The sequence below is a fragment of the Dermacentor variabilis genome, chromosome 11 (assembly GCF_050947875.1).
Source record: "Dermacentor variabilis isolate Ectoservices chromosome 11, ASM5094787v1, whole genome shotgun sequence".
In the NCBI taxonomy this organism is placed as follows: domain Eukaryota; kingdom Metazoa; phylum Arthropoda; class Arachnida; order Ixodida; family Ixodidae; genus Dermacentor; species Dermacentor variabilis.
Window position 1 is genome coordinate 62,207,204 of NC_134578.1, and position 27,885 is coordinate 62,235,088.

At 46.2% G+C, this 27,885-nt stretch overlaps 1 protein-coding gene across 2 annotated transcripts in view; it reads left to right on the forward strand.

Moving 5' to 3' along the window:
• The window catches only part of LOC142564859 (uncharacterized), a 67,240-nt gene that overhangs the window by 27,392 nt on the left and 11,963 nt on the right, over positions 1 to 27,885 (forward strand). The window contains exons 1-4 of one of the 2 annotated variants that reach the window (XM_075676040.1): positions 112 to 219; positions 20,626 to 20,781; positions 21,715 to 21,882; positions 24,477 to 24,659. In XM_075676040.1, coding sequence (XP_075532155.1) covers positions 135 to 219; positions 20,626 to 20,781; positions 21,715 to 21,882; positions 24,477 to 24,659 — 592 coding nt within the window. In that variant the 5' untranslated portion in view covers positions 112 to 134. Of the gene's footprint in view, positions 1 to 111; positions 220 to 20,625; positions 20,782 to 21,714; positions 21,883 to 24,476; positions 24,660 to 27,885 lie in introns of those variants that run through there. The other variant, XM_075676039.1, reaches the window with a different exon arrangement.

Here is a 27,885-nt window from a genome sequence, read left to right on the forward strand (position 1 = left end):
CACCACCTAACTAGCGTGATTATTAGCTGCTCATGCGGAATAACGCTGGATAAAGAAAGATTTATGAAGGATTTGATGCCGGTATTGGCGTATTACTACACCAAGGCACCTATTAATCTGAAGAATTATCTGCAATGAGGATTCTGCAAACGCTCTGCATTTTATCAGTAGCTACGCTGCTCAGAAGTGTCGGGAGGTCAACCAGATTGAATCCTTATGGTAAGGTTCCTATCAATTCATTAGAGATACCACTATGCCGCTCGCCTGTGCGTTGTTCATTACTTAGCACTGTTTACTTTCCATCTAATGAGATTCTATATCCTATAGGGGGCCCTTGAGCGTAAACGTTCATGTTTAATAGCCGCAAGTAGTGTAGGTACTACAGTTCGCACCAGCCGCTGACTCATGAAGTTATCTAACGTTGAGGCTACCCTTGCTGTGTGAAATATTTGAGCCGTTAGTTAGCGCATCTTAGCTTAGTTTGCAATGACAAATGATGTTTTTAGATGTTACATATCTATTGGTAACGCATTTCACTTCATTTTAGTATCATTGTCATTCATTTGAGGAATTCTAAGTTGCTGATTTCTTTTCAGCAGAGTACATCGCGGCTAACATTCTTGCGTATTCCTTACAATTCTCAGTAAAATAACGAAGCGAGCGCTCACAGATATGGGCACAGCAGCGGACATCCTACGTGATCTGACTTTTACGATATCCCGAGAGGTAACGCAATTCGTGCAAATCCCGGTTGAATAAGTAAATCAATAATTTGTTGAGTTGAAGGACGCCTCCTATTCCCCAACAAGCACAAGCATTGAGCCATTCCTGTCCCGCAATCGGAAGTACGACAACGTGCATTGTTCGAATAATAGGAATAAAAAGAAACATTTGGAAAGCATCATGCTGCTCATTTGGTCAGCAAAATTTACTAAACAAGAAAGCATATTTATTATTAAATAGGTCGTCCGGTAATGATTGATTTCAGATAGCCTCCTCCCAAGACATTACTACCCATCGTATAATGCAATAATCGTGCAATGCTGTGGAAGCCAAGGAAATATACCGTAGCAAATGAGCTGTACCACCCCGCTTGCTAAGTTACTGAGTGTTACGAGGTGCACGCCAGCGTGGTGCAACTTACGAAGTTCCAAGGTTACAGCCTCAGACACGCGAACTTCTTACTTTTTCTTTCTTTTCTTTCTTCATAATAGCCATTTAATAGAAATTTACTTTTCTTTCTGTGATTGCCTGCGTAACAGCCGACTTAGCACAACTTTATCTGCAAGTGTAAATTGCCAAATTGCCCCGAATGCTTGCAGCGCAAATTGCTAACCTATTTCCATTTCTTTTAAAAATTACCGCATGGCTTTCTGGCAGATGACAAAACCCAACAAAGACAATGCGAACGGACTGTTTTTTTTCTGCGCTGGTTATAATTCTAAACTTGTGCTTAAAAATTTTGCTGGAAATGAAGAAAACAAACAAATTTCGCCATTGTTGAAAATGAACGAACCAGTTTCAAAAGCGAAGCGTTTCTTTCCGAACCTCGCCTGGTTTTGTGACCATGACTGTGGCCTCGCTGTTGCCTTACTGAATAGGACAACCAATCACAGCAGACTACACGTGCTACGCGTGCAGCTGGGCTCCTTGAGCCACCACCAAATGCTGCTCCACTACGCGCATCGCGGCTACAGTGGCGCCGGCCATGCGGGGGAAACGAATTCGAATGTGCGAGGGGGAGCTTTCGGGTGGAAAGCTAGCCCTCGCACATTCGTAAATAGGAAGCGAACGCTGACTGTCGATAGTATGGACTGGGATGGCACTGCGTAGATGTCCGCATGCTGCCTTTGAAGCAACGATGCGTTTAAGGCCTCCGTCGTACTCGATAGTAGTCAGCAACTCCGACAAACAAAAGGCACGCTATAGTTCGTTTGCGCCCGCGCTCGTTTGAGTAAGCGCATGTGTGTGCGTGTGTGCGTACCTGCGCGCGTGTGTGAACTCGTGTTTCAACTCTTTGTCCACTTATAATGAGCTTCACTGTATGTAGATTCCAACTGCTCGGATCTCTTGCCTATTATTCGGAAATCTCCGGTAGAACACTCCCGGCAGCTGCCGGAGATTTTCAAATAACAGAGAACGGTTATACTTCAGGAAGCTTTTCGACAACGCTCCGTGCATATAGCTAAACTCGTCCCAAGAGTCAGTAGAACCACCGATGCTCAAATGACGGCCTAGATTTCTATATCGATAATCCCATCCCGTTTCCAGGCTCCGTCTTCAACACGCTCGACATCAGCGCAAAAGTCTGTCAATTATTGTTGGATTACTGATACCACTGCCTCTGCCTGAAGCTATTAACTTGGCCTAAGGTAACTCTTTGTTTCTCATGGGTACTCGCAACCCCTCCCCCTGTTTTTACAATACCCTAGAGATTCTCAAATGGGCTGATTTTACACTGGCATTGAGGCAGTCTTAATGCTCAACACTTAATGAGTCTTTTGAGCAGCTACGGTGACTATCGTCCGTTCTAGTACACCTTGACAATAGACCATTGTCAGTTGAAACAATTTTCACATGTCTTGACAGTTCTTTTAGCAACTCCGACGTCCCTTACGCGAGCTGCAGCCCTTTTTAGGGCTCTCGGCTGACCGTCTCGCTGCTGGGCCTAGCTCCGCCTAGCATGGGCGCACGAACGGAGCGCGATGGCGCGCGCACCTGGCGCGAGATCCACAATAACCTCTCGAAACAGCGTCAGCATTCTTCGCCACCAGCATACCCCACAGTGGCTCATAGGACTCAATTAAGAGCTGAACCGAAGCCCCTGCCGCTGCCGCGCAGCGATTATAAAATCATCCTGAGAGTTCGTGGGGGCCTCAACTGCGCTGGAATCCATGCATGCATCCTCAGACAAGTCATCCTCAAGGCTGCGGGGCTCCCCATCACCGACCGTACCAGTTCTGACCAAATTCGTGTCAACACCATCAACAATACCGTTCTAATCAGCACACCAGACATGGGACATGCAGATCTCTACCACAAGATCCAGAGTCTGCAATTCAATGGTAACCCTTACGAAGTCGCCACCCATGTGGCCGATCCCATCGATACCTGTAGAGGATGCATTCACTTGTCCCCAGATTACTCAGAAGATGACATCGCCTCAACCCTCCATAGATGCAACCCAACTTTGATTATTGAGGGTGCACGACGCCTGGGCAATACTGAAACCATCATGGTCATATTCCAAGGCAAAATCATCCCTTTCTACGTCAACTAGGACGGCTCTTCACTTCGATGCCGCCTCTTCAGGCAGAACGTAGAAGCCTGCACCCGATGCCGCGGGATTGGTCATCGCCAGGACGTCTCCACAAATGCCACCGACACACTCTGCCCGAAGTGTGGAATGAAAGACGCACCCATGGACCACGGATGTGACCCGATATGTGTTGCGTGCAACGGAAACTATCAAACCGGCTCCTCACTGTGCAAACAAAGGTTCCAACTGCGCCCTACCCATCCCAGGCATAAACAAGACACTTCACCCACCAACCGAACTCCCAGTCTCGACCGTACTCGCGACTCAAGTCGGCGAAGAAGTCGCAGCAAAAGCAAGGACCGTGGGCCTGGCTATGCAACCCAAGACGTCGCCTGGCCAGCTCTATCATCAAGCTCTACTCTCGCCAACTCCTCGCGCAACCCACCCCAGGTAAGCTGGGCTAAGGTAGCGGCTTCCAGCTGCTCCTCAAACCAGACTGCTAATAATGAATCCCTCCTTGAAGAGAATACAATTCTAAAAGCCGAAATTCAAAGACTTAAATTAGAACTCCAATCTCGTCACCCCTCTACTTCAACCTCTGAAGCCCCTCTCTCTAACACGACCCTTTTGACTCATCATCCATCAGCCCTACCTGAAACCTCTTCACACCGCCCCGTGGACACTAGCCCATCCACTGAACGGGAACCGCTTCACCCTCCCCCCAGCAAACGTAAAACTCCGAGCACTCCGCGATCAGAGGACACCCTGGACGAGACAATCTTAAATTATAACGACATGCTAACCGCTTTGGAGACTAAATTCCATAATATACTCACTGCAATTGAAAAAATCAATACAGATTACACAGCCAGGAATGAAAAGCTCGACCAATTTATTGAATTCGTACAAGCACACATCCAACAAACTACAAGTTGGATAGCTGGAGTCACCGCGAATCATCCTAACATAGTTGCACCTGCTCGATCCGCCTCCCCACCAGCTCCGCTTAACAATAGCCAATAACCCGACCCGCTCCGAGTTTGAAGTGCGGCAGTGGAACTGTAGGGGGTTTCGAAAAAAGAAATCACACCTCCAGCAGTTTCTAGCCTCCTCTTCTAATCTCCCAGCTGTCATTGCGCTTCAGGAAACTCACGGACTAATCACCTTCCCAGGTTATAATGTCTGTCAGAACAATAAGGTCTCCCGGCCCGATACGGCGATTCTTATTCAAAAGCACCTCACTTCCATCATCATCATCATCAGCCTAGTTACGCCCACTGCAGGGCAAAGGCCTCTCCCATACTTCTCCAACTACCCCGGTCATGTACTAATTGTGGCCATGTTGACCCTGCAAACGTCTTAATTTCATCCGCCCACCTAACTTTCTGCCGCCCCCTGCTACGCTTCCTTTCCCTTGGAATCCAGTCCGTAACCCTTAATGACCATCGGTTATCTTCCCTCCTCATTACATGTCCTGCCCATGCCCATTTCTTTTTCTTGATTTCAACTAAGATGTCGTTTACCCGCGTTTGTTGCCTCACCCAATCTGCTCTTTTCTTCTCCCTTAACGTTACACCCATCATTCTTCTTTCCATAGCTCGTTGCGTCGTCCTCAATTTCAGCAGAACCCTTTTCGTAAGCCTCCAGGTTTCTGCCCCATATGTGAGTACTGATAACACACAGCTGTTATACACTTTCCTTTTGAGGGATAGTGGCAACCTGCTGTTCATGATTTGAGAATGCCTGCCAAACGCACCCCAGCCCATTCTTATTCTTCTGGTTATTTCAGTCTCATGATCCGGATCCGTGGTCACTACCTGCCCTAAGTAGATGTATTCCCTTACCACTTCCAGTGCTTCGCTACCTATCGTAAACTGCTGTTCTCTTCCGAGACTGTTAAACAATACTTTAGTTTTCTGCAAATTAATTTTCAGACCCACCCTTCTGCTTTGCCTCTCCAGGTCAGTGAGCATGCATTGCAATTGGTCTCCTGAGTTACTAAGCAAGGCAATATCAGCGAATCGCAGGTTGCTAAGGTATTCTCCATCAACTTGTATCCCCAATTCTTCCCACTCCAGGCCTCTGAATACCTCCTGTAAACATGCTGTGAATAGCATTGGAGATATCGTATCTCCCTGTCTGACGCCTTTCTTTATAGGGATTTTGTTACTTTCTTTGTGGAGGACTACGGTGGCTGTGGAGCCGCTATAGATATCTTCCAGTATTTTTACATACGGCTCATCTACACCCTGATTCCGCAATGCCTCCATGACTGCTGAGGTTTCGACTGAATCAAACGCTTTCTCGTAATCAATGAAAGCTATATATAAGGGTTGGTTATATTCTGCACATTTCTCTATCACTTGATTGACAGTGTGAATATGGTCTATTGTTGAGTAGCCTTTGCGGAATCCTGCCTGGTCCTTTGGTTGACAGAAGTCTAAGGTGTTCCTGATTCTATTTGCGATTACCTTAGTAAATACTTTGTAGGCAACGGACAGTAAGCTTATCGGTCTATAATTTTTCAAGTCTTTGGCGTCCCCTTTCTTATGGATTAGGATTATGTTAGCGTTCTTCCAAGATTCCGGTACGCTCGAGGTTATGAGGCATTGCGTATACAGGGTGGCCAGTTTCTCTAGAACAATCTGACACCATCCTTCAACAAATCTGCTGTTACCTGATCCTCCCCAGCTGCCTTCCCCATTTGCATAGCTCCTAAGGCGTTCTTTACTTCTTCTGGCGTTACCTGTGGGATTTCGAATTCCTCTAGGCTATTCTCTCTTCCACTGTCGTCGTGGGTACCACTGGTACTGTATAAATCTCTATAGAACTCCTCAGCCACTTGAACTATCTCAATCATATTAGTAACGATATTGCCGGCTTTGTCTCTTAACGCACACGTCTGATTCTTGCCTATTCCTAGTTTCTTCTTCACTGTTTTTAGGCTTCCTCCGTTCCTGAGAGCCTGTTCAATTCTATCCATATTATAGTTTCTGATGTCCGCTGTCTTACGCTTGTTGATTAACTTAGAAAGTTCTGCCAGTTCTATTCTAGCTGTAGGGTTAGAGGCTTTCATACATCTGCGTTTCTTGATCAGATCTTTCGTCTCCTGCGATAGCTTACTGGTTTCCTGTGTAACGGCGTTACCACCGACTTCTATTGCGCACTCCTTAATGATGCCCATTAGATTGTCGTTCATTGCTGCAACACTAAGGTCCTCTTCCTGAGTTAAAGCCGAGTACCTGTTCTGTAGCTTGATCCGGAATTCCTCTATTTTCCCTCTTACCTATAACTGATTGATAGGCTTCTTATGCACCAGTTTCTTGCGTTCCCTCCTTAAGTCTAGGCTAATTCGAGTTCTTACCCTCCTATGGTCTCTGCAGCGCACTTTGCCGAGCACGTCCACATCTTGTATGTTGCCAGGATTAGCACAGAGTATAAGGTCTATTTCATTTCTAGTCTCGCCGTTCGGGCTGCTCCACATCCACTTTCGGCTGTGCCGCTTGCGGAAGAAGGTATCATTATCCGCATATTATTCTGTTCCGCAAACTCTACTAATAACTCTCCTCTGCTATTCCTAGAGCCTATGCCATATTCCCCCACTGACTTGTCTCCAGCCTGCTTCTTGCCTACCCTGGCATTGAAGTCGCCCATCAGTATAGTGTATTTTGTTTTGACTTTACCCAACGCCGATTCCACGTCTTCATAAAAGCTTTCGACTTCCTGGTCATCATGACTGCATGTAGGGGCATAGACTTGTACCACCTTCAATTTGTACCTCTTATTAAGCTTCACAACAAGACCTGCCACCCTCTCGTTAATGCTATAGAATTCCTGTATGTTACCAGCTATTTCCTTATTAACCAGCAATCCGACTCCTAGTTCTCGTCTCTCTACTAAGCCTCAGTAACACAGTACATGTCCGCTTTTTAGCACTGTATATGCTTCTTTTATCCCCCTAACCTCACTGAGCCCTATTGTATCCCATTTACTACCCTCTAATTCCTCCAATAACACTGCTAGACTCGCCTCGCTAGATAGCGTTCTAACGTTAAACGTTGCCAGGTTCAGATTCCAATGGCGGCCTGTCCGGAGCCAGGTATTCTTAGCACCCTCTGCAGCGTCACAGATCTGACCGCCGCCGTGGTCAGTTGCTTCGCGGCTGCTGGGGACTGAGGGCCGGGGTTTGATTGTTGTATTCATATAGGAGGTTGTGGCCCAGTACTGCACCAGGGTGGCCAATCCTGCTCTGGTGAGAGAGTGCGTTACCGGTTCTGGTCACCGGGATCAGGCCGCACTCCAGGCCTGTTTGTGCAATTTTCTCAACACACGATGTTTTTTTGTATTTTCCGGTGGAGAATTGCGCTGCACCGGGATTTGAATCACGGTCCTTTTGCACTGGAGACGGATACTCTACCGTCCCCGCAGGAGTTGAATTAAAAATTGGAGAATGGGGTTTTGCGTGACAAAACCACTTTCTGATTATGCACGCCTTAGTGGAGGACTCCGAAAATTTCGACCGCCTGGGGTTCTTTAACGTGCACCAAATTCTAAGTACACGGGTGTTTTGGCATTTCGCCCCCATCGAAATGCGGCCGCCGTGGCCGGGGTCCGATCCCGCGACCTCGTGCTCAGCAGTCTAACACCATGGCCACTGGGCAACCACGGCGGGTCCCGCAGGAGTTGTACGCCTCATTTAACCTACAGTGGTGCCCAATTTTATCAGTCAAGGTTGGCCAATCTGAGCTCGGTTATACCGCATGGATGGCACTCGGCTAGAGAACCTGGTATTTATGACCTGCACATGTGTGGCCACACATAATTGAGGATATATAATTTTTTAGGAGGGTTTCCGTACAGTGATAAAATGAAGGAAAAGGCATTAAAAAGGCATTAAAAAGGAACATAACTTGTGATTTGAACTCGTGATCCTTCAATGTTGCCCGGCAAGGTAGCTCAGTCGGTTGGTTCGTCAAGCCAGCGGTTACTTTCAAGCGCCATAGCTCCTGTTCCGAGCCCCACACCTATGTGGAAAGGGGCTGGTGTTGTCCGCGACAGTCGATTCTGAGTGGTTGGAAGGCACAATTTCTTGGAAAAATGGCCGCCAGAGGAGCAGCGTGAACTCGAGCGGCTTTAGAGACTAGGAAAACTGCCTTACAATATTTAGACTTGAGGGGAAGCTTCGCTAACAAACTATAAAACGGCAATCAGCACTCGAATACGACGAGAGAAATTATTGAGACGTGGAAAATTCCCTTGAAATAAATCTGGTTTGCGAGACAAATGCTTGTATGTATTGAATCTCTTAAAAGATGAGGGGGAACATATGCGCTCACCGAGAGGGCATCGTCAGCACGAGACCACCGCCAGGCACCTTACGGGGATGTGGAGAGCTTCGCGGCCGGAACGAAGCCTCCCCTCTCCGCCGGCCAGGCGTGGAAAAGGCGCTTTCCGATCGCTCAAGGTTGCGCAGGAATAGTATAGCTCTATCGTCTAGGAAAAGCTTTCACAGGTGCGAGGGCGGCACGCATAGCGTGGGAAGCTAGCCGCCGGAATAGCTATCTTCGAGAGCTATTCTATATTATATTATATTATACTTCGAGACCTATGACTGATGCTTTTCTATATATATGTATTCATCTCATCTATGCGATCGCATGCGCGCGCTGTTTCTTTGGCTCTGCGTGTAGTAGTTAAGAGAGCCAGTTTAAGGGCGGAGAAGAGGGAAGGAAAGGAAAGCAAACTTGCAGCGCCGTGGTTTTAAAGCGCAACCGTGCTAGAGAAACGGAAAGGCGATATAAGCATGCGTGGCCATGATACGCACACGACAAACTGCCTTACAATATTTAGACTTGAGGGGTAGTTTCGTTAACAAACTATAACACGGCAATCAGCACTCGAATATAATTATAACCCTAATAATAATTGTAAATATTCATCTCATCTATAGGATCTAAAGTGCGCGCTGTTTCTTGCCTCTGCGTGTAGTAGTTAAGAGAGCCAGATTAAGGGCGGAGAAGAGGGAAGGAAAGGAAAGCAAACTTGCAGCGCCGTGGTTTTAAAGCGCAACCGTGGTAGAGAAACGGAAAGGCGATATAAGCATGCGTGGCCATGATACGCACACGACAAACCGCCTTACAACATTTAGACTTGAGGGGAAGCTTCGTTAACAAACTATAACACGGCAATCAGCACTCGAATACGACGAGAGAAATTATTGAGACGTGGAAAATTCCCTTGAAATAAATCTGGTTTGCGAGACAAATGCTTGTATGTATTCAATCTCTTAAAAGATGAGGGGGGAAATATGCGCTCACCGAGAGGGCATCGTCAGCACGAGACCACCGCCAGGCACCTTACGGGGATGTGGAGAGCTTCGCGGCCGGAACGAAGCCTCCCCTCTCCGCCGGCCAGGCGTGGAAAACGCGCTTTCCGATCGTTCAAGGTTGCGCAGGAATAGTATAGCTCTAGCGTCTAGGAAAAGCTTTCACAGGTGCGAGGGCGGCACGCATAGCGTGGGAAGCTAGCCACCGGAATAGCTATCTTCGAGAGCTATTCTATATTATATTATATTATACTTCGAGATCTATGACTGATGCTTTTCTATATATGTATTCATCTCATCTATGCGATCGCATGCGCGCGCTGTTTCTTTGGCTCTGCGTGTAGTAGTTAAGAGAGCCAGTTTAAGGGCGGAGAAGAGGGAAGGAAAGGAAAGCAAACTTGCAGCGCCGTGGTTTTAAAGCGCAACCGTGCTAGAGAAACGGAAAGGCGATATAAGCATGCGTGGCCATGATACGCACACGACAAACTGCCTTACAATATTTAGACTTGAGGGGTAGTTTCGTTAACAAACTATAACACGGCAATCAGCACTCGAATATAATTATAACCCTAATAATAATTGTAAATATTCATCTCATCTATAGGATCTAAAGCGCGCGCTGTTTCTTGCCTCTGCGTGTAGTAGTTAAGAGAGCCAGATTAAGGGCGGAGAAGAGGGAAGGAAAGGAAAGCAAACTTGCAGCGCCGTGGTTTTAAAGCGCAACCGTGGTAGAGAAACGGAAAGGCGATATAAGCATGCGTGGCCATGATACGCACACGACAAACTGCCTTACAATATTTAGACTTGAGGGGTAGTTTCGTTAACAAACTATAACACGGCAATCAGCACTCGAATATAATTATAACCCTAATAATAATTGTAAATATTCATCTCATCTATAGGATCTAAAGCGCGCGCTGTTTCTTGCCTCTGCGTGTAGTAGTTAAGAGAGCCAGTTTAAGGGCGGAGAAGAGGGAAGGAAAGGAAAGCAAACTTGCAGCGCCGTGGTTTTAAAGCGCAACCGTGGTAGAGAAACGGAAAGGCGATATAAGCATGCGTGGCCATGATACGCACACGACAAACCGCCTTACAACATTTAGACTTGAGGGGAAGCTTCGTTAACAAACTATAACACGGCAATCAGCACTCGAATACGACGAGAGAAATTATTGAGACGTGGAAAATTCCCTTGAAATAAATCTGGTTTGCGAGACAAATGCTTGTATGTATTGAATCTCTTAAAAGATGAGGGGGGAAATATGCGCTCACCGAGAGGGCATCGTCAGCACGAGACCACCGCCAGGCACCTTACGGGGATGTGTCCCTTCCAATCACTCCAATCCAGTCACTTCCAATGACTCCCAATTCGACAGCGTCGATATAGAGCACGATTTTCTAGAAATTATTCCTCGCAAAAAGAATGCACCTGGCCTTTACATTCTCAATATCTATAGTCGTCCACAAGACAAACATCACCGCTTTGACTCCCTTTTCGCTCACGCTATTGCCGCTGCCACCCACCACCCCTCCTAATCCTTGGAGATTTCAACGCACCCAACCATTTGTGGGGTCACTCCGTTTCTACTCCTAAGGGCAGAGCCCTATGGATACACATACAAGACCACAGACTCACATTACATAACGATATCGATGCACCAACCAGGCTAGGCAATAGCGTAGCTAAGGACGCCTCCCCCGATCTTACGCTTACACACAGAATCCAACACGTCACATGGCACAACTCACAAGTTAACCTCGGCAGCGACCATTACATTATTACCATCACACTACAATCAAAACACAAACCCTTTGCACCTAAATGCCTCAGCCTTATCAATTGGGACAATTTTCGAGAGGCCCGCCGGATATCAGCTCCCACAAACATTCAAGACATTTCAGAATGGGTTCAGCAACTACACTCAGACGCCCAGACGCACACTACCACTCTGCCCCCCGAAACCGCTCTCACTACGTTTGATTCCAAGCTTCTACACATGTGGGAAGCCAAACAGTCCCTTGTCAAACGGGGGAAGAGGCAACGGTGCAACCGCAAACTAAGACTCAGAATTGCCAAATTAGACCTCCAGATCCACGAGTACGCAACAAAACTGGCCTGCCAGCAGTGGGGCCAGGTATGTGAAAGCATGCATGACAACCTCGATAACAAGCCCTCATGGCAGCTCTTGCGAAACTTATTAGACCCTACCACATCGCGCACACACCACAACCATAGCATAAACAAACTGCTACATGCACACAAAAACAATCTCAACGGATTCTTCGACGACCTCCGCCATAAACTTCTGCCTCCCGCTCAGAAGTATGACATGCCGAAATATACTGGCGAACCCAACGACCTACTTAGGGCCGCTATCACGGAAGCAGAGGTTCGCAATGCACTCGCCACCCTGCGCACAATGTCAGCACCCGGCCCCGACCTTATTAACAATAAAATACTCCGCAATCTAGACGACAACTCTGTCACAGCCATCACGGCGTGCTTCAATCACTGCTTTGACACTTGCACCCTCTCTTGTTCGTGGAAAGATGCCAGGGTAATTTTTATCCCAAAGCCAAACAAACCACTCAACACTTCTAATCTCAGGCCTATATCACTAACCTCTTGTCTAGGTAAAACACTCGAACACGTCATCCTCAACCTACTCAGTAAATACATGGAGGACAACAATCTTTATCCATCAGAAATGATAGGCCTTCGAAAATCTCTCTCATGCCAAGATATCATGCTTCGAATGAAGCATGACATCATTACACCCAATAGCAGACTAGATACGCCAGCAATTCTCAGTCTGGACCTCCACGGAGCCTTCAATAACGTTTCACATTCCGCCATCCTCCAAGAGCTTAATCTCATTGGGGTTGGCGGAAAGACATATGACTACATATGTACCTTCTTATCCAACCGTACCGTAACGATACACATAGGCACTGAGCAATTCATTTCATACGCTTTAGGTAGCTACGGCGCGCCCCAAGGCTCAGTGCTGTCCCCTTTTCTTTTTAATCTTTCTATGATGCCAATGGCGCAAGCATTGCGGTCTATTCTCGATCTCACGTTCTCACTCTACGCCGATGTCATCACTCTTTGGACGACTGGCGGCTCCGATGGAGAGATGCAAGACACTCTACAGGCCGCAGCAGACGCCGTCATGGCTCATGCCGAGGCTATGAATCTCACATGCTCCCCTCAAAAATCCGAGCTACTTCTTCCATCCCACCGGGGGGCCGGAAAACACATGTCTAGTATAGAGGTAATTCTAAACCACATCCCCGTTACTAGAGTGGACAGGCTCCGGGTGCTCGGTTTACTCATTCAAAGCAACCGGGTCAACACATATACCCTACATACACTCCACACCACAGTCGATCACACCCTGCGTCTTCTAGGGCGAGTCTCCAATAAACATGGCGGACTAAAGGAGGCCGAACTTCTCCGCTTGATTCAGGCCTTCGTTATCAGTAAGATTACATTAGCAACACCATATCTACATTTCCTGAAAACAGAATCAGATAAGATCGACACTCTTTTATGCACAATATATAAATTCGCTCTGGGGGTCCCCATACGTACCTCCACTGAAAGGCTAATGCTTACTGGAACTTTCAACACACTTACTGAACTCACAGAAGCCCACCTCCCATCCCAATATAGCGGACTTTCTAACACCGCAACAGGTCGACACATTCTACAAACTCTTTCTATCACTGCGGCACCCATCATCAAGACTAAATACACCATTCCACGTCACATACACGAGAACCTCTGCATCCCCCCACTTCCGAAAACATTCACCTTGTGCATCACAAACAGCACAGGAGGCAGCGAGCAAAGGCTCTCTAAAAACAATTCTCCACCTCTAAATACGTGCTCTATGTTGATGCCGCCGAATATGGGAACAGAAATCATTACGTAATATCAGTCATTAACTCTCACGGCCAGGTCGCTGCGGCCGCCTCCATTCCTGGCTCTTCCCCGGAGGAGGCGGAGGAAGCGGCCATAGCCCTGGCCCTCACAATTCCAAATTCATCAGTTATCGTTAGCGACTCCAAAGCAGCCATACATAACTTCGGAGCGGGTAGGGTCTCTAAGCTAGCCCTTTCTCTCCTCTTGGCCCATCCTTTCCATCAAACTGTGGCATTAATCTGGACTCCCGCGCATGCGGGCCTTGCCGGAAACGAGGCGGCTCATGCCAGTGCCCGAGGATTTACAGTACGGGCTCAGGCATCAGATGTGTCGGACCTCGCCACGGAGGAGGCGCCGTTTACAGCGCGGGATCGACTTATTACTTACCACGACATCTGCACACACTACCGATTAGACCGCTTAACCTTTCCGCCACTCATGCGCAAATCTGTGTGTCGGCTGTCAGAACTGCACAACATCTGACAAGCTGTATAAGACGGATATTGAAAGCAACGGGCTTTGATTGTTGCAACGTGCATAAAGCTGGTCTATTAGAAAGCAGTAACAAAATCCTACTTTTTATAATTGAATTTACATTATTTTGAATTTTTGGTGCTTTGACAAGCGTTGTGCACTACATTTCTCGCGTCGCAAGCACCAGCGCCCTCTCGCTCTCCGTAGCCTTGGTAGCGTTGCACACGCTATGAAACGGAGTGTAGTGTTCCCTGTGCAGCCAAAATATCCATGCACTTGGGAAAAGCACTACTTCTGTACAAAGGGCAGGGGAAAGAAAATCTTGCTCCAGCACTGGCAGAAATACGACCAATATGAGCGCAGTTAACAATGCGTAAGTGACTTCGCGTCCTTCGCTCTGCCGTGTTCGCCGGCAGCTACATCGACGCACAAAAGAAGTGAAATTCTCCTGCTTTCGAAAATAACGAAAGCTACCCTTTACGTCCGCACCTGTGAGCCAATTGTTCCAATGTGTCGAGGCAGTTGGGCACAACGCTCAAGAAGCGTTGTTCGAAGAACCGCACAAAACAGAACTATCAAGTACACTGCAGGTACATTTTCAAGTACACTGAATGTAAAATTAAGGACGTACCCGAGGACCTAGTCCCAGGCGGTTGGTTACGTCTTTAATTGCTATTGGCGGTGGTATCAGTTTGCTGCTCTTGTGTAGAAGGTGTTCGGTTTACGACGTTGGTTGATCTAGCATCTCTAGTCGTTATGTACCGAAGTTATTTAAGTCTACCTAAATATTGGCTAATTGTTTGCTTTAAATGCCTACTCGAGTGAAACCTCTGCTTCGGTGTAAGGAAATGATGCAGGCATTTGAGCACGCACACGCACAATAAAAACATTTGGTTTTCCAATTAGGTTTTGCGTGTATCAAGGCAAATTAACATAAAAAGAACCGTGTCCTCGTATTGTTACACTCGCCTAAGACATGCAAGCTGAAGGTATCCTGGCACACGTTATGAGCTTGTTTTTATACTGAGTACGAAACAAACCAGGTACGGAACGCTGTAGATAAAACCGAAATTCTGATTGTTGATGCAGCAAATGCAAGCCTATGCTAGTAAAGAAAGTTGAGTTGGAGTTTGTGTGAGCCAGATTTAAAAAAAATTAAACCTGATTTAGTGTGGCTTGAGTTTCATGCGTAATTTTCATTAAGCAGAAGTGTTTCTCAGCGCTTTCGGTATTTGTCAGTGTCTGCCAGAAAAAAAAAATTGCGATTTCATGGCACGCACTTGCTGTAGCGGCCCCTTTTCATAGAGGTGATGAATGGCGACAGGATGATTTTGAACATTTTGCATACATTATAACCATCGTCAGAACGCGCCGCGGCCGCATTTCCGTTGTAGGGGTCTCCAACAATACAAATAAAGTGAGATAGCGAGGTATTATGGGAATAAAACCTTGTTCAATAACTTACGAAATACAGCTTAGCTTATAAGGGTAAATGTTTATAATATGTGAAAATAGCATTTATGTTTAGAATTTCACGGTACCACTATAACCTACCGGAGATTTTGCACGAGAATGAGAGAGAGAGAGAGAGAGAGAGAGAGAGAGAGAGAGAGACAATTTATTAAAAGGCAGGGAGATTGGCCTGAATTATCATGCCCTTACCTGCTACTCTGTAGAGAGGAAAAAAGTAAAGGGGAGAAAAAGAGTGATGAAAGATGATGGCGACGACTGGAAGAAGAGATATATGTATACAATAACTACGTAACACAGTGGCTACCCAATAGCACCGAGTAAAGACCGGAGATCTATAAATAATCGACAGCAGCTCATGTAGCTGTGGTCGCGACTGTGCAGTCCCGCATTGCGGGCGAAATATCACTTGGAGGCCATTTTTGTCCGTAGAGAAAAACATTCAACAAGAGCGGACACTCCCATGGAGCACAATTGAATGTAACGCGTCTAGCGGATGGGATTAACAGCTGAACCACACTTTCGCTTTCAGATCTGGGAGCGCGTGTTTTGAACGGTAACTAGCTCGCGTTACATCGGCTGCCTTGATCGGTACGGCGTCTGTTTCTGTATTATTCTTTTTTTGCTTCTGCTGCTCAACCGCACGCGGTCCTATTGTGAAATTGTTTTACTATATAGCAAAAAATGATTGCCAACACTATTTACAAGCTTCCATCAAATCTGTGCCTCGTGCAATTCCGTAATGTAGACGCAAGCCGCCTTGTAAATGAGGAAATGCATATTTCACTCTATACAAGTGATTTCGCCCAACGTCGTGGCACCAGGTAAGGAGCAGTATTTTCTCGTACCAAGCTTCACCGGAAGGCATCAGCCGAAAAAAGTAAATTACAAGGATGTGTCGTGTTTGTGCTTAGACCTTAAAGGAATATCGCATGTAGAGGCGAAACGTACGAAAGTGGTGAATGGGCGGCTCTACAAACAAAAGCAGTTCGCTTTAAGATACTTGGCGAAGAAAATACGCGACTCATTCCAAACAATACCATAAAATGCGGAGAAAATATATGATTTACAAGCACTCTCCCATTCCCGGCCATTATTTTGTGCGCTTTATGAATACAAATACTCGGGCGAGTGCACGACTCAAAAGTAGCTTCCAATACACACAGGTGGCCCCAAAGGCTCTTAGCCAGAGCATGCTCGCTCAGGGAATTCCTTCTACTCCCACTAAATACAAATGCGTACGTGCAAAGCCTGTTTTCAGTCGTTTAGAAGACAAAAGACTGTGGTCCGGCCACTGTGTTTCAATAGCATAAAAAAATTAATTACAATGACGTTCGGTGTCAGAGAAAGCGTCCCGAATTTTCCCAGTAAGATTTAGTATACGCAAAATGAACTGCGTCACACGACCGACCTGCTTTTTGCTAGCTGCGCCGCAACGCCGGTCGCGACCGTTAAGCTTCAAAAGTACCCCAAAAAGAAAGAAAATTAGTTACCTTAATGTTCGTGGTCAGAAAAAACGCTTTGGATACCAGTGGATCTGGCTTTCATACAATCAGTGCATAGTTTGCACCTGTATTCGCCTTGCTTTCTGTTCTGCCGTCCCGTAGCGCTGTATTTCGAGGTAGTTCTTATTTCAAAATGCCATTAGCCCAGAACTCAATTCTTTGATTGTCCGAGTAAGATTAGGTGTACACGCGAAACTGCGTTACACGGCTGACCTGCGTTTCACTAAATGCGTCACAAAGGCGTGTCGTAAAACTGCCGAAATAAGTTACGGTAATGTTGGGACCCGTAGCAAGCGTCGCAAACAACTCCCAGCATGAATCATTAACTGTAACTACGCGAAGACAGCCGAGCTGTTTCTCGCTAACTGCGTCATAATTCTCGTTTCCTGTCCGTAAAAGCATAAATGGCTTGAAATGCACCGCAGACTGCCAAACAACGTTTCTCACCTTGCCGTAGTCCAATAGTGCAGTGGTGCCGTGTCGAAGTGCAGAAGCAATGCAACAAAACGCCCGGCGTCCAACAAACAGACTCCACCCAAAAGTGATGGGTCGCCGAACAGGCGAACTTCACATGCGCGTGCCTTCTGTGGCGTGTCTGGTGCATGACGCATGTATCTGGCGCGTCTGGTGTGCGGTTAAATTGTTACTAGGTACCGCAAGAAAAATAAGTCGCAAAGTTCATTTCTACGCGAAACGTTTTAGTTTTAGTTGGAAAAAATAAAGAAAGGAACAAAACATTGTTTCTATGTTCATTTCACATTTTTTTTCGATTCCCGCGTCAGCTAACGGATGGCAAAACACTAGGAGTGACGTGTTTCCCGTTTTCACCGAGTTTCTTGCTCAATGAATTGCCTGTAAGTGCCCGCTGGCAAAAGGCCAGCATCTTCTACTGTTACGCATAGATAGGGCAGTCATAAAACAGATGTTCGAGAGTCTGGGAAACTTTGCAGCGTTCGCAATTCGGGCTGTACGCATGCCGATAAGACGTGCATAGCATCGAGTGAAGGCGACGCCCAGATTAATCCGGTCAAGTACTCCTGCTTCCCATCGCTTGAGTTTAGCCGGGAGGCGAAGTGTTTTGCCAGCGTTGATTTCCGGCAGGCCCCTGTACATATTGGTTGGTTGAGCCAAGTAATCTGCTGTGCAATCTCGTCTGAGCGCAGTCAAGAAAACGTTTGCATCAGTTCATGGCTATGGAATCTTTACATTGATGGCTTTAGAAACAGCGGTCTTTGCGCATCAGTTATATCGTTGCCGGCGCAGCCACAGTGCCTAGGTGCCCATTGGAAGGTGACTGAGTGGCCGTTGCAAGGCGCGAGTCCAACTACCCTTACGACGTCTAATGCTACATAATAATACTTGCCTCTACTAAAAAAAATCGACCACTTGCAGCCCTATCTCAAGATCACTTTTATTATTTTTATTGCAGAAGTTGTCATTGGCGGCAAGAACATTTTTACATCCCTACTTCTTGGCTTAAAAAACAAACGGCACCTTACTGAAAGCCAAAGCTGAACCGCGATTTACCGCGAATCCATAACGAGACCAAACCAATAATATTTTTCCGCAGTCGGGGAGATCAACTCAAACCACATTATTCTGAGGCAATTGTTAGGAACCACTTATGCCGGAGGTTCATCGAATATTCCTTTAGTTCTACTACCCAGCATGCCATTGCGTCGACGAGAGAAGTAGACGCTTCTTGCGTGAGGTTCACGCAGTGCGCTGAGCGTTGCCAGAGCAACAGCCACGCACCTTATCCCAGTGATCTCATGGGCTCATTGAACTGTGCGCATGGTCGGCTTAGTATTGCACTATATGGTCGGCGCGGACTATATGCAACGACCCAGTGTCGACACAGCCGCATAACCATAGAGCTCGGGACAATCGTGTGACGTTGGCTGAAAAAGTCGACGGCAGCAGTAACCGCTTCGTACCGACGTGCCTGTTGCCGCAGCCACCAGCCACGCGCGGTACCTACACTCGCGGACAACTTTCTGTGGCAATGAAGGGAAAGCTACGGGGTCGGAGCTTCTGCACATGTCTAAGTGCGCGAAGTAGTCCGGCAACGTTTGACAGTGCTTTTGGTTGCTCGGAACAGACGCTGAATCGACGCAGCTTCCACGGGCGGTGGTTTCGCGTTTTCCCAGACGAGGAAGGGAAAAGCCTCAAAATAAGTAAACATTTACATTCATTGGTGTGTTTGGTCCTATTTACCTACTGCTAATAAGGTTGTTATGTTTTCTCTACCCGAGCTTAAACTAACGTGGATGAAAACACGGAACTCGTTTCGAAACTTCGCCAAAGGGCAAATCTGCAGGGAGGCTGAGCCCGTACTGCGAGCGGTAAAACTAGATGAATGAAAAGTACGACTCAAGTGGTTCCCGGCGCACGCGGGCGACGCGTCGGAACGCAATGAGAACCATAACGAGACGGCACACGCCGCGGCGCGAGCGCTAACCAACTGCGCCCCGGCGACAGACCGTCCGACGTGGTTCGGAACCAAGGACCGCATGACGATTACAATGAAATCACGAAGGCCTACCACTTGGCTCGCAGGACTCTTCCACCCCCGCACCCGAGACTGCGGTAGTAGTACTGAGACAGCTCCAGACCGGATCGCTACCGAGCCCGAAACTGTTGAATCGCATGTACCCCGAGACATATCCGACAGATATGTGCAGAGTCTGCCGGAGGGAGACCGAAGACTACACGCACATCTTGTGGTACTGCATTAAATATCCAGAAGACGCTAACTCAAGAACACTCCCACCGCGGCTCGAGGCAGCCGCGAAGAGCTACGACCGAGACGATCAGCTCTGGGCCGTCCAGCAGGTCCTCGAGGCGCTAGAAAGGCATGGACCCAGCGAGCCGGCAACGGCGAGCGGAGACCCGCGCCGAGTAACGGCAACTTCGAGGATGACGTAGGCCCTCGTCTCGGCGCGCGAGCGCCCAACTGCAGACATAAATAAAGTTTCTCCAATCCAATCCAATTCGCATCTTTCCCTTCACTGCCACAGAAAGTTATCCGCGAGTATAGACGTGAACGCACACACTAGCTACGACTTGTCGGAAGGCGTGTCCTACATCAATGGGAGCTGACTTGCAAGCGTGTTTACCCGAGTGCTTTAGAACACGTCTTCATCGGAGAAACTGCCCTAGCACCGCAGCACCAAGTTTCTACCATGTAGCCACAGCAGTATCATACGCAATGACACTCCAAGGGAGCATTGTCTGTAAGCAGGCTTTCTTAGGCAGGCAATAGGATCTCTATGACAATGTAGTCAGTGACTTCGGAGTTGCGTTGGCGTCGTTTAAACATGCTAAGAAGTCTCTAACTTTCAAGCTGAGATTTTAGAGTTGAACAGCTGACTATATTGCATAATGAACTGGTGCGTTTGCTTCGAGTTGTTGAGAAATTCGACTTTGACCTGATATCTGCTAGCTGCCTGGTTATCTCAGATGATAGAGCGACTGCTCCAGAAAGGCGATGGTCCCGGGTTCCAGTCCCGGGCCAGGACGAATTTTCTTCAACTGCGAGGCTTTTCCTTTGAGGAACCAGTATGGGTTGCCTTTGTAGCGATTTGCCACGTTTGATTAGATGTCAACATTTGCCTTCATTATATTGCGTAATCTTTTGCACGGTCCTCTTTCGTATCTTCTGGAGATGACAGGTGCAGAGTCCGTTTCTCTGAGTCCAAAGCCGAAGACTGCCCTTCAGTGGGGTACTTCTTTGATAGCAGATCTAGGCTTTGCAAACGAACTTGCAGTGATGATGCGCCATTTGAATCAACTTCAAAATGCACCAGGAGGTGCAGAAGCGGTAAGATTATAGTGCTTTTACTTTTGTGTGGCTGGTTATAACCTTTTACTGGTATGTGCCACATGCCCAATTTGCAAATAAGGCACAATCATAATGAGCCATTCGATTGCAAAAAGCATGAATAACATATTGTGACCAAAAGAAATCCCATTTTTATTCTTTACAAAGAAGTGTTTATTGAATTGGCTCTTTCCACGACGCGTTTTCATCTCTTATACAGATACAAATTAACGGCTTAAGTTTGTGTTAAACTTGAGCTTACATTCTCGTTGATGTCAAGGAATCATAGAGCGAAATCACTTCCATACATGTAAACCAAAAGAATTTTGACAATAAATCCAAAGATTTATATATTTTTTTCAACGCTCCCTTTAGAACTTCTGAGTTACTTGAAGTTATTTCGTGCGAACTATTTCAGTAAAAGTTTTCCCCCAGTACAACCCTCAAAAAATGAAATTTTCATTATTTTATCTGATTATTTTTCATTGCGGATATAACTACACTATACTGTTAGACACGTTGAAGATCTGCTGTAAATATACTAAAATCTTGATTTCTTATTATCCATACCTTGTATGTAGCGTCCAAACGGCGAATACTCCTGATTATATATTGGTATTGCTACGGGGAAAATGGTGAAAGTGATGTTACACGCTCTATGCACGCTGTCTGATTGCGCTGGAACTGAAAAATGTTACATAACAGCTCTTAGAAATTTTATCGATAGTTCGAAAACCTCTCGTGGACTTCTTTTTTCCTAACATATTTTTTTGCGAATCACCCTTTGACCTCTTGACACATTTGCCTCCAATTACAAGAAAACTTTTTTTTCTCGCATAACCGCATTGTTTTTCTAACATTACTTCAGGAGCAAAAATAAAACTCATCTTCGTTTACAACCACTTGTAACTCTTTTATTCGGTTGTATTTCAGTTGTCGTCTGCTTCATTCCACGGCGTCGCAATTACTGTGGCGATGTTCCAATGGTAACAGTGTACTATTTCAACATCAATAAAGGACGCTGTCTTGCCGAGAGGGGATGCACATACAACGGAAATAACTTTCCTACTTTAGGAGAGTGCGAACGCACTTGCGGTGTAAGTAAGTATACTTACAGAACTGATGATGTAAGTTCCAATTTAAGTTATATTCATGCTGTTAAATGACTAGTAATTCCATCCGAAGAAGGGCATGAAATTGTGCAAACCCTAGAGGCGATAACAGCTTTTCTTTTCACAAATACCGTGGCATGGTACCGTTTTACTTCGTCATTAAATGCAACACTAATCATTTCGTTCATATTTTACAACATACGTGAAAGTTCTTCAGAGCACATACGTGATAAAGCTGCGTTTCTGTACCGGCATTGAGTATTCTTTTATAATGCTACAATATCAGGGCCTACACAAAGTATGAAGTGTGGTGCTCTGCGTGTTACCGATGACGCCAATGCTCTTATTTATCACGGATAGAAATGCCTCCAAAATTTTGCTACCAACCAGTTAGAATTTGTTTCCCTATCATGCACATAAATTGCCTTTTTATTGAATGCTGAAGAAGCTTATCGTTTCACACTTCGTGCACCCAATACCACTCTCATCCAATAATTCCTAGGGTAGGCTATTGAAAGGAACAAGTTTTCCATTTGTCTGCAAAACTTGTCAAAGGCCTTGAGTGGTGCACTTGGTACTAGATCAATTACTTTCCGAATTCTACCAGTAATCTTTTTCTTCGGCGAATGCTAGCGCTCAACAAAAGGTCAGTCGCCTGTTCCATGTATTCTGGTCCACTTGAAACAGAAATATTCTATTCTTCACTCTTGATTCTCTTCAATTTTGTTGCCTTATTTGCATGCACAAAAACAGAACGTAACTTGAGAAAAAGGTCCTGTAGCATTCCTGTCGATAAAGCTGCGTCCCCTTGGTTGGCCTTTTAGAGCAATCACAATTTTAGGAAACTTGCCAACTGGTGTATTTTTATCTATCGAGCCCTTAGCAGCGCTTTAAATTTTTACGAATCAAGCGTTTTAACAGTGCTTTCTGAAAAAGACAAATTTAAAACTTCTTTAACTTCTTTAATTTCTTTAATTTAACTTCTTTAAATCAACCCACGGTGGTAGACCCGCCGTAGTTGCTTAATGGCTATAGTGTCGAACTGCTAAACACAAAAATGCGCGGTCGACTGCCAGCCACGGCAGCCGCGTTTCGATGGGGCGGAAATGTCAAAACGTCCGTGTACTTAAATTTAGGTTAATGTTAATGAACCCCAACTGGTCCGAATTTCCGGAGTCCCCCACTAAGGCGTGCCTCATAATCAGATCGTGGTTTCGGCACTTAAAACCCCATACCTTAATTTGTTTGCCTGTAAGCGAATCCAAGCCCGTGTAACACGGGTTCCTCACACAAAGCACCCCTACATTTTTGCGATGTTCCATGAATTCCCGCTGGCAACGTGGGAAACTTTCTCGGCATTAGCGGATAATGGCGGCGCAACATCAGTACAATCCCGAAGGTCCCTTAAAGGAAGGAGATGACATGGCGATTGTACCGGTACATGGTGCTACGTGTCGAGGGGAAGCCGTGCGAGAAGAATGCAGCAATAGTAGACGGCTTATACGAGACGCGGCTTGACGTGGCAGTACGGTGTGTCACTACATTGATTTAATGCTAATCGCACTACTTCATCGGTCGCCGTGAGATGGCGTGCTGTGGATTTTATTTTGTATTTTTTTTACTGTACGATTATCCAAGCTGACCATCTTTCTATTGCGAAGTAATACATTTGGACAAAATATATATGCCATGATGGTGGCATTCACAGTCTGCTGTATACTTAAACGGTGTTTCATTGAAGTAATAGTATCTTTATAAACTCTGGTCTTACTGAATGGTTGGACGATCTCGCACAATAAAGAGTGGCGCATACTGAGCCCCCCAAGTTTCAGCTTGCTTGAGCCACTACGTGCGTGCCGGCGCCTCTCTTGCGGAAAAGAGAACGTAGAATACTCGCGAATAGTCACCTTATCTGCTGCTGTCTGGCCTAGCAGATGACCTGCGACCATTGGTATGTAAAATTACATATATTCCGCAAGAAACAACCCTTATACTGCGTATGTGATGTTGGTTTGTGTCCATTCTTGACCAATCCCTGGAATCGGTGTGCCAAGGTTATGCAAGGGGACTTCGCTTTAAATATATTAAAACGATAACGTCCCAATTCGCAACAACCACTACCGTGTGGAGAACAATTTGGATAGGAAATGCTGCATAGCCATTGTAACGAAAAATGCAGCGAGTATATTGGGAGGGTGAGCGTTGCTACGAGGTTTGAACTGGGGTCCAATAAGAACAGTCATATATACTGTGTCGTGGTGTGATTAGGAACTTTTGATAGCCGAGATAGTGCCACATTGAGTGTCTGCTGAAGTCTTAATCAGATGGTTTCGGGATTAACAGAGAGCACGAGGATATGCAGCTTGTCACAGAATACATCTGTCTCCAACTGTGACAATTATCTTGTATTGTTTCTACCGCATTTATTTTTCTAATTATTGTAAATAGTTGTTGCCGCTGACAAATTTCTGCATCCCATCAGACGTACTTTTTTATTCGTTGAGTGCTAACGTGTTCTGCATTGTTGATCTCAAAAAATTACAGTCTAAGTGTGTTTCTTAATCATAGGTTTTCGATATACAGGATCGCAAGAAGCAGGAGAAGCAGCAAGCGGTGCCCAATTTGGCGCAAGAGACAACCAAACGTGGAACCAGCCGCATCGAGAGCCTTACACGAATCAGCAAGCTCCTCCGGTCATCGCTTCTTTAAACAACGCAACCGCAACCGGAAGCGAATCCCCTTCCACATACACTCTTTCTCCAGACGGCAAGGATGCAGTATTCGATAACCCCATTTATATTGCTGAGTCTCCAGTATTCAACGCTATAGGAGGCAGACACTCTACGTGTTTATTAATTCTATTCCTAGCCAGGCACCTCAAAGGCGAAGCTCTGCTGCTCAGACGAATAATACTTCAGGTGTCACGGTCCATTCTGAAAAGTCATTTGAAAACATACAAAGGACGCGATTACTTATGTTTATTTTATTTATTTCTTTATTTATTTACCTTTTTATTAGCCTACTGCAGTATCCGAGCGCACTACATAGATGAGTCGTGTAACAGTAAGTTATCAAGTGTGTTTTATAAGGGTGCGCAATCGTTCGTAATGACCGAAGTGGAAAGGTGGTTCCTGATACTGCTCTTTCGGCGTCAAAAAGAGGTGTGGCAAGCAGTAGGGCGGAGTAATGGAATGTTAACCTTGAAATTCTGCTGCTGCCGCAAGAACAAATACCTTGTGAGAGGAAATATTTAGGAGTTGGGTTATCATAAATATTTTTCTGAAATATCTGTAAGCGGAAATGCTTACGGCACGATCAAAGTGTCGGTAGACCTAAGGTAGACTTTAAAATTACTTAGACCTAATTATAAGAAAGAACCGACGCAGCGAGATCAATTAGAAACCATATATAGGGCGGTGCGGGTATGAACATATTCAAGGGCGCTCATTATTGTATATCTAGATGAATCTCCAATGGAAAGTTCACATTGCACCTCAGATCTATCTAGTGACTCGGTGGGAGTTGCGCAAGCAACCACTACAACGCATTTCAAGGTTCGTTAGGTATGATCACTCGGATACCCAACTGGTATCACGCCATCCAGCCATCTCCTTAATGCATGGGGGGGACAAGCACCTGGTGTCATTAAAATACGCTCCGCAAAGGCACTGCTCATGAATACCCCGCTCGCGTTACTGGCTCTATAGGACGCTATGAAGCTGGAATAGAAAATGCTGCAGCCATCCCACATTCTACGGCAGCGGGTATAGGAGTCGGAAACTATGCCAAAGACACATACTATCGAATCAGTAAAATTTGCGCACTAATAACGGCTGATACTATGAGAAACATTATGCTAGTTAGAGGTGTATCACAAAGCGTAACGTTGATATAAATTAATTGTTTATAGTGTAAATAACGATATTGTTTCGTGGTACTTGGGGGCAAATTTTTTCATGTAGCATACGAATTCCCTTTAGAGAAAGTTGCCAAGTTTAAGTGTAATATATATGAATATAAATATAGCGTATTTGCGATGAACAGGAAAGATCGAAGACACGACCTTCTTGGGAGCCTGGCCCTTCAGACAGAGTTTTATGCCCTTTCGAACGCCGAGCTCGCGCCTTTCCTGCCTGTTCTTCTTTTATCAGGGCCCCGCTCTCCGTGGCCACACTTTGCCAAAGGGAGAGAGGGAATCTGTTTGCCATTGAACACGCTTGAAACGTCGAGGGATTGGAGAATGTGATGGCGAGGGAGTAGAAAGTGGAAAAAACGGGGCGTATTGAAACTGCATATTGCAGTGTTGTCAATGAAATTAGATTCCAGTAGGTCAACAGAAACGACTGGTTCGTAATCATAGACTTAAAATGGGAAGTTGTGAAAGTGTGAAAGAAACATACACGGAGACAGCGCTCTCTCTGTCTGTCTGTCTGTTTCTTTCTACGTGCTCATTCCGTCGCGCTTACACATTCCATTATGAATTCAAACCAACTAGCTGGCCAACATTTTTGACTAAATTACCAAGCACGATATCACGCGTGCGAAGTTAAACACGAACACATCGCTCTCGATGAGGGCGCAAACCCGCCGTCAAAATGCTCGAGCGACGATTCGCGACAGCTCAAGCGATCGAATTGACCTTCATGCGTCTGTCGCTTCAATGCGAATAAAACTTCGAAAGCACAGCGCAAACGGACCTACCGGCACCACACCCACTCTGCAAACATCTCAGATTGCTTTGAAGATGAGGCTGGTGTGGGTGCGCACTTTGGGCAGGTCGCAGATCGCTTTAAAATATGGCGCCCGCATGGCCGTGCCAGAAGCAGCAGGCGCCACAGAATTTCAGGCCATCGAGTGAAGTGGCCGACCATGGTTCAGGCATAGCAATTTTGTTTTTATAGAAGAAGGGGTCTGATTATCTCAATGTGAACCTTCTGGAGGCGTTCAGTCGGCGCGATGAATGATTTTAGGAGACTTTAAGTTTGGGGATATGTCTTAGCTCTATGGCAAGCCAGACGAGAGCGTGTCCTTGCCTGCACGTCGACATTCGTACCTGGCTGAACGTAGCGCCCACTGACGAGCCTTTAGGAAAGCTTGATTCCAGGGTGAACGAGGGAATGTAAATGTTCAGAGATGCGGCATCTGAGATGACGCAAAACCAAAGGTCCATAGCGAGGAGTTGGCACGTCACAAGTGATGAACGCATCGCCCTGGCACGGAAAATGACGTAGGTCCATACTGTTTGGTGTTGATCTGATGTGCTCAAGTTCGTTGTTCTGGTGCAGGGTGGCCAATTCTTCTTTGGAAACGTCAGTCGTTGCAATGTCTTCGACCCATCTGAGCACGTGTACTTGAATATATAATGCTCCTTTGACAAGTTGAAATCGCACCGGGAACTCGGCGAGGTAAGCGAGTGGTATTACTTCACCGGTGGAGTACGCCATTCATGCAGAACTGAAATCGTGAATGTGGACTTTTGGACCATAAACAGCGTGAAACGGCGGGCTTCGAGGAAGTAGCGAAAGTGCTTGGGGAATAGGTAAGCTGCAGAAAGATCTAGGCCAAGAGTGCTGTAGGTTGTCTCTGCTTCTGATAATTTTTCTGAAGAAAGGGAGTGGATGCAAAGCGTCAGCCATGTATTGCTGAAGCATCGTGCCGACGACAATGCCCGAAGCATCCACCATGAATGCAGTAGATTCGGTGTACCAGCAACGTAGCACTTGCCACTTGCATTTTAATGTCCGTGAACGCTTCGTCTGTCGGCAGTCACCACAATACATGTGATGTGGTCTTGGTGCTATTGAGGAGAGTTCCCAAGCATTTGATTGCAGAAGTACAAAATGGTAAAAGATGTCCTTAAACTTTCAGCAAACCGAGAAAACGTCATAACTGTCGCATCGAAGTGGGGCGAGGGAAGTTGATGATGGCCTTGACTTTGGAAGGAAGTGGTCTGATGCCTTGGTCGTTCAGGAGATAGGCGCGGGACTCGATA